The sequence below is a fragment of the Heterodontus francisci genome, chromosome 37, assembly GCF_036365525.1.
Source record: "Heterodontus francisci isolate sHetFra1 chromosome 37, sHetFra1.hap1, whole genome shotgun sequence".
Taxonomy (NCBI): Eukaryota; Metazoa; Chordata; class Chondrichthyes; order Heterodontiformes; family Heterodontidae; genus Heterodontus; species Heterodontus francisci.
In genome coordinates, this window is record NC_090407.1 from 37,578,697 (window position 1) to 37,594,350 (window position 15,654).

General features: G+C 41.9%; 1 protein-coding gene across 4 annotated transcripts in view; it reads right to left on the minus strand.

Annotated features, from left to right (window-relative positions):
• Positions 1-5,666: 5,666 nt before the first annotated feature.
• The window catches only part of dffb (DNA fragmentation factor, beta polypeptide (caspase-activated DNase)), a 34,490-nt gene continuing 24,502 nt past the window's right edge, over positions 5,667-15,654 (minus strand). For 3 of the 4 annotated variants that reach the window (XM_068017524.1, XM_068017526.1, XM_068017525.1), the window contains exon 7: positions 5,667-15,073. In XM_068017524.1, coding sequence (XP_067873625.1) covers positions 14,848-15,073 — 226 coding nt within the window. In that variant the 3' untranslated portion in view covers positions 5,667-14,847. The remainder of the gene's footprint in view (positions 15,074-15,654) is intronic. The other variant, XM_068017527.1, reaches the window with a different exon arrangement.

A 15,654-nucleotide genomic window follows, 5' to 3' on the forward strand; every position in this document is an offset into this window, starting at 1 on the left:
GCAGGACAAATCCAATCCAGCCAATTACTATCCTATCTGTCTACTCTCAATCATCAGCAAAGGAAAGGGTCGTCAACAGTGCTATCAAGTGGTGCTTACTTACCAACAACCTGGTAACCAAAGCTCAGTTTGGGTTCTGCCAGGGACACTTGTCTCCAGACTCATTACAGCCTTTGTCCAAATATGGACAAAAGAACTGAATTCCAGAGGTGAAGTAATTTGGAAAGTTTAAAATGATATGTTAGGCGATCTGTGGAAGGATGGGACTGAATTGACAGTGCATTTCTCCCACCGCAATCAGAATCATATATTTTGATTGCGGGCCTTGTTTTGAGCGGTTGGTTGTATCATATTAATTGGGGCTTCGCTCGCGGTTGAATCATATTTATTATGTGGCTCATGTTTGGGATCAGAATCAGACTAATCTGGAAGGCTCACATTTGGAATCATATTAACTACTTGTCTCTGGAATAACATATTTAAACTGGGGTCAATTGGAAACTCAATTGTTGGGATCTAAATCTAACGCCAATTACAAAGAAAATAAAAGAACCAGGTCTCTTGTATAATAAGGTACAATCTATACCATTGTAATGGCATTAGTGGTTGCAGCAGAGTTTTTAGGAAAGCAGAATGTTTCCCTGAGTGACTTGATAACTTTAACTAAGAACAAATTAAAAGAACTGGCAGTGAAATTGGGGTTGGAATTGAAACTAGGTGCCAAAAAAGCAGAGATAATTGACATAATAGCCAAACATCTGGAATTAGTAGAGGAGGAAGATGATGATGATGCTGATGAAGGGCAATACGAGGAACAAGAAACTAGTAGGTCTGAGAGCGATGCAGTGCTATTGGCTAGGATTCAGTTAAAAATAAAAAACTTGAAATAGAAAAAGAAAAAGCAATAGCATTAAGAAAACTTGAATTGGAGGAAAGGGAGAAAGAGAGAGCATTTCAGAGAGAAAGTGAAAGAGGGAATTTAAGTTAAAAGAGATGGAACTAAGACAAAAGGGTAGTCTTGAATCCAGGGAAAATTCGGGACAGGAAGAATCTGAATTTAGATCAGGACCATACGAAAAGTTGTTTAAATTTATACAGGCTCTTCCTAAGTTCAAGGAAAGGGACGTAGAGGCATTTTTCATATCTTTTGAAAAAATAGCCAAACAGATGAAATGGCTGAAAGAAAGCTGAACATTGCTTATACAGGGCAGGTTGGTAGGCAGAGCTCATGAAGCTTATGCCATGCTTCCTGAAGAGGCTTCTGAAGATTATGGAAAAAAGGCTATTCTCGCTGCGTATGAGTTAGTCCGTGAAGCTTACCATCAGAGGTTTAGGAACTTATGAAACTGGGCAGACATATTTAGAATTTGAGAGGGTGAAGCAAATTACTTTTGACCGTCGGATATGGGCATTAAAGATAGAAAACACATATGAGAACCTTTGAGAATTGATTCTCTTAGAAGAGTTTAAAAACTCAATTCCATCAGTAGTGAGAACTCATATAGATAACCTGAAAGTTTTGAAAGCTAGGCAAGCAGCAGAAATTGCTGATGATTTTGAGCTTGTGAATAACCAACCTATTTTGTCTGTCACCCTCATAAACCCAAGAAGGATAATAAGTGGGAGAGTGAAAGGAAGGCAAGTAGCCGAGGACAGGAAGGAACAGCTGGGAATGCCCCAGGATCACTTCCTCAGGTCAGAAAGGAAGGTGCTGAGGGTAGAAGTGAGGTTCGCAAGCCAAAGTGTTATCATTGCAACAAAACGGGTCATCTTCGTTCAGAATGCTGGAAATTGCAAGGTAAACAGATAGGACTTGTTGGGGTACGCAAAGATAGTGCAGAGGAAAAGACTCTGACTGACATTATAGCAGACCAGGCTATAGCTTTAATGACAGCTGTGAAACCAGATACTAAAACTGAAAGGAGTGTAGAGGTTAAGAATAAAATACCTCAGAGTTATAATGACTTTCTGTCAAAGGGGAGAGTAACTCCATATCCTGTAAGTGAGGCAGGAAAACCTATCATTATACTCAGGGACACAGGAGCAACCCAAACATTCTTGCTGGGGAAAGATGTAACATTTCCACCAGAGAGTGCCTTGAACACTAAAGTTTTAGTTACTGGAATTGGTGGGGAGTATGTACCCGTATCTTTGTATAAAGTATGCCTAGAGAGTGACTTACTATCTGGGATAGTAACTGTAGGAGTTGTCTACAGTTTGCCAGTAAAGGGAATTGATCTACTCCTAGGAAATGATTTGGCTGAATCAAAAGTATCAGTTTCTCCTATAATTACAGTGGAACCAAGTGAAATTAAGGAAACAGAGCAATTACAGGAACAAGTATTTCCTGCGTGTGTAGTCACCTGAGCAATGGCTAAACAAGATCCATTGTGGGAGGTAAAAGGAACATCACAAATCGATAGCCAAGTATCTGAAACCTTATTTGGGGATTTAAATAATCCAAATGAGATGTTTAACAGATTGTCTATCATTGCAGCACAGTAAGCTGATCCAGAGATATACCGAATAGCACAGACAGCTCTGTCAGAAGCTGAGGCAAAAGGAGTTCTGGAAGGCTATTATATGGCAAATGGGGTTTCGAGGAGGAAATGGAGACCACCTCATAGACCTGCCACTGAAAACTGAATAGTTGTTGAACAGATAGTGGTACCACCTAAATATCGACAAGGATTATTAAGGTTAGCACATGACATTCCTTTTGCAGAACATAGGGGAATTCGAAAGACCAAATCACACATAAGCCAACATTATTACTTTCCAGGTCTTACAAAGGATGTGAGACAATTTTGCAGGACATGCCATATCTGTCAAATGGTGGGAAAACCACAACCTACCATTAAACCAGGGGCTGAAGTATTGTATTGTTACCATTACAGGGTGAACCATTAAAAGCATGATCCAGTGGCCCATAAAGAGTGATCAAAAGAGTGGGTAAGGTCGATTACTTGATTGACACCCCTGCTCGCCAGAGAAGAACTAGTTGTGTCACATTGATATGCTCAAACAATATTACCGCAGGGAGGAGGATAAGCCATTACAGGTATGTCAAGTAATCGGGACTGTTGAGAAAGAAAAGGATGGTGAGGATGAGGCAGAAGCAAGCCGAGGAAATTCTCAGATTGCACCTCCAACTATCCGATTAGAAAATACAGAATGGCTAGGAAAATTAAAAATATGCTTTTACACTTAGAGGCAAAACAGCGTGAAGACTTAACCAGGCTTTTCACAACATTTCAAAACATTTGTAGGGATAAGCTGGGGGGTACAACCTTAGCCACACATGATGGGACCATTCCTTTAAAACAACATCCTTGCCGCTTGGGTCCAGAGAGTCAGGCCCAAGTGGAAGCAAAGGTACAATGCATGTTGAAGGGCAGCTTAGTTGAACCTAGTCAAGACAGCTGGAATTTGTAGGTGGTCTTCATACCTAAACCTGCTGGGTCGGCCCAAACTTGCATAGACTCTAGAAAAGTAACTGTGGTAAAGAAGGCAGACTCCTACCCAAATTCTTATTTAAAGGTCTGTATGGACAGAGTGGGCAACACCATGTGTTTTAAAAAGACAGACGTGTTGGAGGGATACTATCAAATTCCTTTGACACCCCAGGGTAAGAAAAGCTCGGCTTCTGTTATACTGGATAGGGTTTTCCAGTGTCAAGTGATGCCGCATTGTTTAAGGGGTACTCGAGAAACTTCTCATAGTAAACCCAGTAGTGGTCAGTGCTCCTAGCTGTGCAGCTCACCTGGCTGAGGTGATGGACAATAGGGACACTTGGAAGGAAAACACGAAACAACTGGAGGACCATGCTTGGAAATATGAAATGGGTTAATTGGGACAAACGTTTTGCAAATTTAAAACTGAAAATGTTCCGGCGGAACTTGTTGCGGTAGTCCTAAAACTTTTTGAAAAAGAATATGACTGTGAATGCAGGAAAAAAAAGTTAGCTTTCTTTTATTTTTTTTTACATTGTAATGAAACGCATTTCAGGAATGGAGTTTCATTCTGCCGGGGCGGAGGTATGACGATCCTGGTATTTTTTCCCGCGGGATGTATGTGGTGTGCCTTTAAGTCAGCAAAGGATCAGTACTGCTTTAAGGCAACAGGTTCCAGGGACTGTGAGCCAAAGTGCATTTTGGTTACCCAGCAACAGCCATTCAGAGACCGAGAACACAATATACAATGTTGCGATTAATTTTTGAAACTAGCTGAAAAACTGGCTTTTAACAGATACAGACACACAGACTGTCTGCCAGCATATACTGAAGGAAATAAGAGAGCTCTCCCTCGGTCTGTTTAAACCCTAATTATTATACTCTCAGAATTCTGAAAAGTCAAGCCAAATTAATTTCTTAAAAGAAAATAACCAAGTACTTTACTGAACTGAAATTGCTGAATTCACCGCTGGAAAAGAAGAACATCACTTCATCTGCTGAATCAGGCTACTGACGGTCCTACTGTTGAAGAACCTTTTTTTTGCTATCAGACAGCTGTGAGGCTTCAAGCAACGTTGGACAGTTCCACATTGGAAGATTCCACTTTGGCAGGAGCGTAAATCTGAAAAGACTTTGTTTTTCTTTAAATTTGGTTTATATCTTAGTAGTGTTTAAGAATTCAGTATTCTCTAATAAATAAATAGTTTGTTGATCTAAAGATACCTGGTTTGGTTCGCCTCATTTGGAGGTTAATAGATGGTTCAATTCGGCTGTGGTTTTCTTTAATTTGGAAAGTTTAAAGTGATATGTTAGGCGATCTGTGGAAGGACAGGACTGAATTTACAGTGCATTTCTCCCACTCCAATCAGAATCATATATTTTGATTGGGGCCTTTGTCTTGAGCGGTTGGTCGTAACAATATTAATACCTCTTAATCAACCAAAGAGTGGGAGATGGGACAGGATTTGTGGTTTTAATTTAGTCTCTGAACTCATGACCAAAGCTACAGCAGAATCTCTTTAGTACAGCATGATTATTTTGCAAACAAAATGCACTATGTGGAGGATAGCTACATAGTACAAATCATGTGCATAAATTCAATCCCAGTTATTTACAGCAGTGTGGTTGGGTAGTTCCCCCATTAATCATCTCCATTCTGGCCAGGATTTGTGGTATGATTATATGCAGCCATATATTATTGTGGTATGGCTTGGCCATGTGAGCCGCATGGAAGATGGCAGGATCCCCAAGGACACATTGTACAGCGAGCTCGCCACTGGTATTAGACCTACCAGCCGTCCATGTCTCTGCTTTAAAGATGTCTGCAAACACAACATGAGGTCCTGTAACATTGATCACAAGTCGTGGGAGTCAGTTGCCAGCGATCGCCAGAGCTGGCGGGCAGCTATAAAGGCGGGGCTAAAGTGTGGCGAGTCGAAGAGACTTAGCAGTTGGCAGGAAAAAAGACAGAAGTGCAAGGAGAGAGCCAACTGTGTAACAGCCCTGACAACCAATTTTTTCTTCAGCACCTGTGGAAGAGTCTGTCACTCTAGTATTGGCCTTTATAGCCACTCCAGGTGCTGCTTCACAAACCACTGACCACCTCCAGGCGCTTACCCATTGTCTCCTGAGATAAGGAAGCCAAAGAAGAAGAAGATGGATTAAATATGCTAATTAAATGAACTACAAAAACACAGGCTTTAAAAACACTCATTTATTCCAATCCAATATTTTCAGTACGACAGCAGCAATCTAACAATTTAGGCAGATAAATTCTGTAGCAAAAATGTAAATAAAAGCAACTGATTGGTTTACAGATTCAATTTTTTCACAATTTGGTGAATTGCCTTTCATAGTTCCAAGGCTTCCATACCTGTTATAAAATTGCAGAACCTCAGTGCTTGTTGAGAATGATGTGTGAACCTTTCTTTAATAATGTAGAGGTAGTTGGAGGACTACGTTAGATGTTACATGATTCAAAGGATACAGCTTTAAACCTAGGATGTTATTCATAATCAATCATGATACACATCAGACATCGGGTTTTACAGTCAAATATGAGATTATGTATCTTGATGAGAAAACCAGAAACACCGAGAACACAAACAATTTCAAAAACAACTCTCCAAACAACTGGTGATTTGGATAAGTTTGCAACATTATTTTCCACATTAAAAGTAGCACTTTCTTAACAGAATTACAAATATTTGTACATGTACAGATAACATAACACACAAAACATTATTATAGGATTGCTATGGCTCAGTAAATGCACTGCGTACTACAGTAGAGTCATACAGACTTTTCTCAGTTCAATCTTCTATACTGAATGAGTTGATCTCAGTCAAACAGCACCAGGACAGTGATAACTGGCTTCAACATGACAACGTTTGGAAAGGATCAAACAATTATGGTCCCTGCTCCTGATCACGATCCAGTGATTCCTGCTGGACGTTCTGTAAGAACACCGAGTTTTAGGAATCCCAGCAAGTTAATGTCAGAGCAACCAGATGAATCCTTAAAGCCCCTCATTTTACCACGTGGTTTTAGGTCCAAGTATGAATGATACCCAAGTCAGCTCACCAAACTGTCAGATCAAATTTGAGTTTGATTAGGATATCCACAAGCTAGTGAGGTTGATAAATTGCCAATATCCTTTTTTGACAAATCAAAAAGTCAGACAACAGTCTAACAATTATTTACTGACTCACAACGTAAAGTTACAATGAGATTACAAGTAATGAACAGGTATGAGCAGATGTGTTTAGGATTCCCCAGCAATTTGAATAGCAAACCATTAATAGATTGAGTTACTTGACAAAACGAGGAACAGAGGTTGTAAAGGCATGTCAGTGGTGTCACAATAAATCAGCACTAAAGGAATCATTGATTATAGTTCAGTATCTGAGACTGTTGCAAGCTCGTGACATTACTCAAAGAATAAGTCCATAGATAACTGACACATTAACAGCTTTGGAGAACCAGTTTACTGGCTAGCTTAATGTATGTGTGATTCCAGACATTTAACAACCATGTCTTCACGAGGAACGTTGCTGAGTCGATCCTCTTCTTTCACTGGAATGCAGGCATTAGTCTCTGGAATGTCGAATCAATGAGCCCCTTTGGTGGCTGGTTATCTGTTCCACTTGGATTCTTGTTTCCAACTAAACCCACCTTTGGGGAGATGGTGGCGTAGTGGTAATGTCACCGGACTAGTAATCCAGAGGCCCAGGCTAATGCCCTGAGGATGTGGGTTCAAATCCCACCACTGCAGCTGGTAGAATTTTAAATTCAATTAATTAATAAAAAACCTGGAATTGAAAACTAGTCTCAGCAACGGTGCCACAAAACTATCACTGGGTCATAAAAATCCATCTGGTTCACTAATGTCCTTTAGGGAAGGAAATCTGCCGTCCTTACCTGGTCTGGCCTACATGTGACTCTGGACCAGCAGCAATGTGGTTGACTCTTAACTGTCCTCAGAAATGGCCTAGCAAGCCACTCAGTTCAAGGGCAATTAGGGATGGGCAACAAATGCTGGCTTTGCCAGCGACGCCCACATCCCACGAAAGAATTTTATAAAAGCACAAATGATGGGATCTGAGCTAGCCTCAGTCACAGACACCTGTGCATTTTGGTGACACAGTTAGGTGACACACTTGACTCTGTAACTGTCCGGTATAGTGGTACAATCTAACTTCTTCCTCAGTGTATTGAAATACCTTGTACAAAACTCTACATCTGCTAGGTAAAGATTAACTGCAGAAGAAGATAAAATGATCCTACCACCAAATGGATTTTCACCTCCCTCCCCTTTCAGCATTCCAAAGGGACCGTTCCCTCCGTGACACCCTTGTCCACTCCTCGAGCACACCCAACACCCCTTCCCATTCCCACTGCACCTTTCCATGCAAGCGCAAGAGATGCAACACCTGCTCCTTTACCTCCTCTCGGGAGCCCCAAACACTACTTCCAGATGAGACAATGATTTGCGTGTACCTTTCAATTTAGTCTACTGTATTCGCTGCTAGCAACGCTGTTTGCTCTACATTGGGGTGACCACTTTGTGGAACACCTCCACTCAGTCTTGCAAGCTTGACCCCCGAGCTTCTGGTGGCCTTCCATTTTAATTCTCCACCTTGTTCTCATGCTGACTTCTCTGTATAAAGCAAACCAGTTTCTTAGCCGAACGCAGTGAGGGGACGCCGTGAAGAGACAGTCGCCTTCGTGAGACATCAGCCAGAGTGAATTTGGAAATTTGGTGCACATGGCAATTTGGTTCAGAGGGGGAGGGAGGGACTCTTTTACTTATCTTTTTCAGCCTCCAGCAGTTGGTGAGTCTTCTTCCTCTGACTCCAAGCTAGGTGAGTGCAACTTTCCATTAATCCAGCTTGAATTATTAACTAATTGACTCAAAAAATATTGTACAGAGATGGCAGGTCTGGTGGTGTGCTGCAACTGCAACATGTGGGAATCTGTGGAATGCACTGCAATCCCGGACAACCATGTCTGCAGTAAATGGCTGCAGCTTGCACAACTTCAGCTGAGAATTGCTGAGCTGGAGACTGAGTTGGAGACATTGCGGAGCATCGGGATGGGGGTGGTGGGGAGGTGGGGGCAGTTACCTGGACACTTTGTTCCAGGAGGCAGCCACACTCCTTAGACAGACAGAATGGCAAAGGAGGAGGAGTATCCCTGATAGTAAAGGATGACATAACGACATTAATAAGAAGGGATCTGGCCTCAGAAGATCATGATGTAGAATCAGTTTGGGTGGAAATCAGAAATAGCAGGAGTCAGAAAACACTGGTGGGAACAGGTTACAGGCCCCCTAACAGTAGTTATATTATTGAACAGAACATTAAACGGGAAATTATTGCAGCATGTAAAAAAGGTAATGTATTAATTGTGGAGGAATTTAGTCTGTATATAGACTGGGACAATCAAATTTGCAACAGTGGTCCAGAAGATGAATTTGTAGAATGCTTTTGTGACAGTTTCTTGGAGCAAGATGTTGCAGAACCAACTAGGGATAAAGCTGTCTTAAATCTCGTATTGTTAATAAGCAATGTCATAGTAAAAGATCCACTGTGAAATAGTGATCACAATACATTGAATTTCATGTTAAGTTCGAAAGTGACACATTTCAATCACAAACAAGAACCTTAAACTTAAACAAAGCCAATTACGAAGGTATGAAGGGAGAACTGGCTAAGGTTAATTGGGTAAATCGACTGGAAGGTATGGCCGTAAATTAACAGTGGGAAACATTTAAAGAAACAATTCAAAGGGTTCAACAAAAGTACATTCCATTCAAAAACAAAAATTCGTCCAGAAAAATGCATCCTTGGCTCACTGAGGAAGTTAAGGAGAGTATAAGACTAAAAGAAAAGGCTTACAATGTTGCAAAAAATAGTAGCAAGTCTGAAGATTGGAAGTGTTTTAGAAACCAGCAAAAGGGTCACCAAAAAGTTGATAAAAAGGGAAAAAATAGAATGAGAGTAAACTAGCCAGCAATATAAAAACAGATTATAAGAGCTTTTATAAGTACATAAAAAGGGAGAGAGTAGCTAAAGTAGATGTTTGTCCCTTAGAGGCTGAGACAGGAGAAATCATCATGGGGAATGAGGAAATGGCAGAGGCATTTTGCGTCTGTCTTCATAGTAGAAGTTAGAAGTTCCGTACCAGAAATAGGCAGTAACCTAGGGGCTAAAAAGTGAGGAAATTAAGGATATTGATATCAGTCGAGGAAAAAGTATTGGAGAAACTTGAGGGACTAAAATCTGACAAGTCCCTGGACCAGATGGCCTACATTCTAGGTTTCTAAAAGAGATAGCTGCAGAGGTAGTGGATGCGCTGGCTATAATTTTCCAGAATTCCTTAGATTCAGGAATGGTCCCGTCAGATTGGAAGTTGCCAAATGTTATACCGTTTTTCAAGAAAGTCACAGCTGCCAGACTTCAGCCAATTCGATTCACTCCGCGTGATATCAAGAAACGACTGAAGGCACTGGATACTGCAAAGGCTATGGGCCCTGACAATATTCTGGCAATAGTACTGAAGACCTGTGCTCCAGAACTTGCCGCGCCCCTAGCCAAGCTCTTCTAGTACAGCTACAACACTGGCATCTACCCGGCAATGTGGAAAATTGCCCAGGTATGTCCTGTACACAAAAAGCAGGACAAGTCCAATCCGGCCAATTACAGCCCCATCAGTCTACTCTCAATCATCAGTAAAGTGATGGAAGGTGTCATAACAGTGCCATCAAGCAGCACTTGCTTAGCAATCACTGCTCAGTGATGCTCAGTTTGGGTTCCACCCAGCTCCTGACCTCATTACAGCCTTGGTTCAAACGTGGATAAAAGAGCTGAACTCCAGAGGTGAGGTGAGAGTGACTGCCCTCGACATCAAGGCGGCATTTCACAGAGTGTATGGCATCAAGAAGCCCGAGCAAAACTGATGTCAATGGGAATCAGGGGAAAAACTCTCCGCAAGTTGGAGTCATACCTAAAGCAAAGGAAGATGGTTGTTGGAGGTCAATCATCTGAGCTCCAGGACATCACTGCAGGAGTTCCTCAGGGTAGTATCCTAGGCCCAACCATCTTCAGCTCCTTCATCAATGACCTTCCTTCAATCATTAGGTCAGAAGTCGGGACGTTCGCTGATGATTGCACAATGTTCAGCACCATTCGCTACTCCTCAGATACTGAAGCAGTCCGTGTAGAAATGCATCAAGACCTGGACAATATCCAGGCTTGGGCTGATAAGTGACAAGTAACATTCGCACCAGACAAGTGCCAGGCAATGACCATCTCCAACAAGACAGAATCTAACCATCTCCCCTTAGCATTCAATGGCATTACCATCGCTGAATCCTCCTATCAACATCCTAGGGGCTACCATTGACCAGAAACTGAACTGGAGTCGCCATATAAATACCGTGGCTACAAGAGCAGGTCAGAGGCTAGGAATCTTACGGCGAGTAACTCAACTCCTGACTCCCCAAAGTCTGTCCACCATCTACAAGGCACAAGTCAGGGGTGTGATGGAATACTCTCCACTTGCCTGGATGGGTGCAGCTCCAACAACACTCAAGAAGCTCAACACCATCCAGGACAAAGCAACCCGCTTGATTGGCACCCCATCTACAAACATTCACTCCCTCCACCACCGACGCACAATGTTAGCAGCGCATACCATCTACAAGATGCACTGCAGCAACGCACCAAGGCTCCTTAGATAGCACCTCCAAACCCGCAACCTCTACCAACTAGGACAAGGGCAGCAAATGCATGGGAATACCACCACCTGCAAGTTCCCCTCCAAGTCATACACCATCCTGACTTGGAACTATATCGCCGTTCCTTCACTGTCACTGGGTCAAAATCCTGAAACTCCCTTCCTAACAGCACTGTGGGTGTACCTACCCCATATGGACTGCAGCGGTTCAAGAAGGCAGCTCACCACCACCTTCTCGAGGGCAATTAGGGATGGGCAATAAATGCTGGCCTAGCCAGCAACGCCCACATCCCATGACTGAACAAAAAAAAAGGTAGAGTGGAAACAGGGAACTACAGGCCAGTTAGCTTAACATCAGTCATTGGGAAGATGCTGGAAACTATTATTAAAGAAGTCTTAACATTGCACTTGGAAAAGCATAGTATGATTAGAACAAGTCAGCATGTTTTACTAAAGGGAGATCCTGTTTGATAAATTTATTAGAGCTTTTTGGGATATAACTAGTAGGGTAGATAAAGGGGAACCAGTAGATGTAGTATACCTGGATTTTCAAAAGGCATTCGATAAGGTGCCACATAAAAGATTAATTGGCAAGATAAGGGCTCATGGTGTTGGGGGTAATATATTAGCGTGGATAGAGGATTAGTTAACAGACAGGAAGCAGAGAGTGGGCATAAATGGGGCATTTTCAAGTTGGCAGGCAATGAATGGTGGGGTGCTGCAAGGATCAGTGCTTGGGCCTCAGCTATTTACAATCTATATTAATGACTTGGATGAAGAGATAGAGAGTAATGCATCTAAGTTTGCTGATAATACAAAGCTTGGTGGAAAGGTCAACTGCGGAGAGGACGTAGAGAGGCTGCAAACAGATATAGACAGGTTAAGTGAGTGGGCAACAAGATGTCAAATGGAGTATAATGTAGGGAAGTGTGAAGTTGTTCATTTTGGTCGTAAAAATAGAAAAGCAGAATCTTTTTTTAAAAGTGTGAAACTGGTAAGTGTTGATGTTTAGGAAGACTTGGGGGTACTCGTACAAGGAACGCATAAACATGCAGGTGCAGCAGGCTATTCGGAAGGCAAATGGCAATTTGGTCTTTATTGCAAGGGGATTGGAGTGCAGGAATAAAGGAGTCTTCCTAAAATAGTACAGGGCTTTGGTGAGACCGCACCTGGAATACTGTGTGCCGTTTTGGTCTCCATATTTAAGAAAAGATATAGTTGCATCGGAGGCCGTGCAATGAAGATTTACTAAATTGGTCCCTGGGATGAAGGGGTTGTCCTGTGATGAGTGGCTGAGTAAATTGGGCCTATATTCTCTGGCGCTTAGAAGAATGAGAGGTGATCTAATTGAGACATAGAAGATTCTGAAAGGGCTTGATAGGGTAGAGGCTGAGAGATTGTTCCCACTGGTCAGGGAATCTAGAACATGGGGACACAGTCTCAGGACAAGGGGTCAATTATTCAGGACGGCGAAGCGGAGAAATCTCTTCACTCAAAGAGTTGTGAATCTTTGGAATTCTCTACCCCAGAGGGTTGTGGATGCTCCATCACTGAATACATTTAAGGCTGGGATTGATAGACTTTTGGTCTCGCAGGGAATGAAGGGATATGGGGAGCGGGCAGGAAAGTGGAATTGAAGCCCAAAATCAGCCATGATCATATTGAATGGCGGAGCAGGCTCGATGGGCCATATGGTCAACTTCTGCTCCTATTTCTTGTGTCCTCAGCTGAGTTCTAATGAAGCTCAACACAAGCTTGAGGAACAGCAACTCGTCTGTCAATTAGGCACTTCACAGCCTTCTGGACTCAAGATTGAAATCTTTGCCCCCATTTTGTTTCCTTTTCTTTGTACGTTTTGGTCTTCATCTTGTTTTTGTTTTTGGATGGCAGCTGTTCTGCCATTCACACCTCCTCCGGACACATCTTTTGTTCCTTTACTGGTTCCATTACTACTCCATTTGGCTCTGCTCCACCAACGCTTTTGGCATTTAATATCTCCTGTTTTCTGTCCCGTCACAGACCTTCCTTATGTTCCATTTCCCCCTCCCCCATTTGACCTACTTAAAATCTATTACATTTCTAACTTTTCCCAGTTCTGATGAAAGGTCATTAACCTGAAACTTTAAACCTGTTTCTCTCTCCACAGATGCTGCCAGACGTGCTATGTGTTTCCAGCATTTTCTGCTTTCAATATAGAAGATAAAGATTGTCTCCTTCTGTCTGCCAAGCATAGAAAGATTCTGCTTCTATTACCATTGACTATGCTTCTACTACAGACTTCTACTAATGACTGGTTGGAAAGTTGAAAAAGCTCCCTGTCTTATAAGAAGCTTCTTATGTTCAATTGGCTAATCTCGGTGATATATCAGAAAGGTCCATGCCTTTTTCTGTCATTCACTTCTAATTAACATGGAGGCTTCTCGGATGTCTTTGCATTGGTGAAGCCTGAATATCCTGAGCACAATAAACTGCATTTCTGTTTTACAACATACCATACCAATTCAACTTTTATTTTTCCAAGGGGTCCCATACAAATGTGAGGAGGTGTGGTGTCTTTAACTGTTACTAATTGCCTGGGTTTGACCGTCTCCTAATGGCTTTCTAACAATAGTAAGCAATATATTGTGTACATCTGCACAAGCTTTTGTGGCTTGATTAACTTTGCTTTTTAGCCCCATCCCAGCATTCAGTTCACTTACTGGCTCCCCATCGAGTGACCACTGTGAAGCTGAACTTCTTTTTGATTGCACATTTCAGGAAGTTTACAGGGAATTTCCATTCCCCCTAACTCCCCCAGTGAGAATCTTAAAAGGCATCCTTCAGGCAATGTACAGGGTACTTTACCAAAAAGTCACATGCGTAGACATTGGGAAAAGTGTCTCTGTGAATGAACAAGTTGGCTCACCCTCTAGGCTCACAGGCCAGCTGGCCATTTGGGTGAAGTAGTCATGGATACCGCACCCCAACACGACTGAGTGCATTCGTAATTCTGGACAATATGTTTTATAAATTCATTGTTGGGACTTGGGTGTTGCTGACAAGGCTGGTACTTATTGCCCACCCCAAGACCACTAGAGAACAATTAAGAGTCAACCACATTGGTGTGAGACCGGAGTCACACACAGGCCAGACCAGGTAAGGACAGCAGGTTTCCTTCCTTAAAAGGACATTAGTGAACTAGTTGGGATTTAATGACAATTTGATAGTCACGTTCAAATTTTCAAAGTGCCATTGTAGCTTGTATCCTCTGGTTTATTCGTCCAAACTTTTGGGTTACTAGTCCAGTAACATAACCATTACGCTACGTACCTGTGAATACAACTCATTTTCAACTACCAATATCAAAAAATGTATTATAATTATATTTCCACATTATTTTGTGATCAATTCTGAACACTAAACAATAAAAGTATTTAGAAGACATCATGTATGATCGTGTCTAGAAATCAAAGTCTAACATTTTATTTTACACATACTGGTCGTGCAGCATTTGGCCTGATTTTGAGTTCACAGTACAAACACAGAGCAACTACCGAGTGGACCAATCTGATTTTCCTTTGGTACAAACAATGACAATTATGCAGCGACAAGTGATTAAGTATTGTACCGATTTCAGCACAGCAAAAAGCCTCTGTCTCAGAAAGCAGTCAGGCAACTATAAAGGGTGCAAATTATGAATCTTGCGTTTCTTTCTTGTGTAGATCTGGGATGAGTCACATGAAAGATTGTGCTGTATTTTCTTGTGACAGACAATGTGAACCAGCTTCAGATTGTCCAGAGTAAACAAGAGGCTGTAGAAATCTCCAGCCTTACTGTCATCAGTTTCCTGCTTTATGACAGATTTGACTATTTCTGGAATTATGGTCCGTTTCTTCTCAATCCTGTGGAGAAAATGTTGAACTAGGGATGTTAAAATAAAATGCAAGGTCCCCAATCTTCCATGCTTTGTACACACTTATACAAGTGGAACGTCACAGTTCGTAAAAAGGATTAATAAGTCAACCATAAAGGTTACAAAGTCATATATTAGCCTTGAGGGCTACTAAAGCTTATGCTGAACAGGGGGTTAATTTCCAAACATTGACAGGATATTGCTAGGTTGAGAAAAGTAAGAAGGAAAATTGATAGGTGCATCGGCATAATTTCCTGTCCAACCAACATGTATAGTAAGACGCAGGGCTCAGAATAAAGTAGAATCCAATTGTAGTGTTAACTGATTGTAATGATCATGCGGCAGCTGCAATCAAATTGTACTTTCTGAAATCAAATCAAGTCTGGAAACTTTAGGGGTAATTTTAACAGGCAGTTAAAGTCAGCTCCGAAACTCGCCTACCGACGACCCCTGCAAATTCCACAAGCTATGACTTTAACCTCCTATTCTGAGCAGGCGAGAGGGACGCCTGCCAGAAAGCAGCAGGGTCCTTCTTTAAATATGCAGATCGAGCTCTGATGATGTCATCAG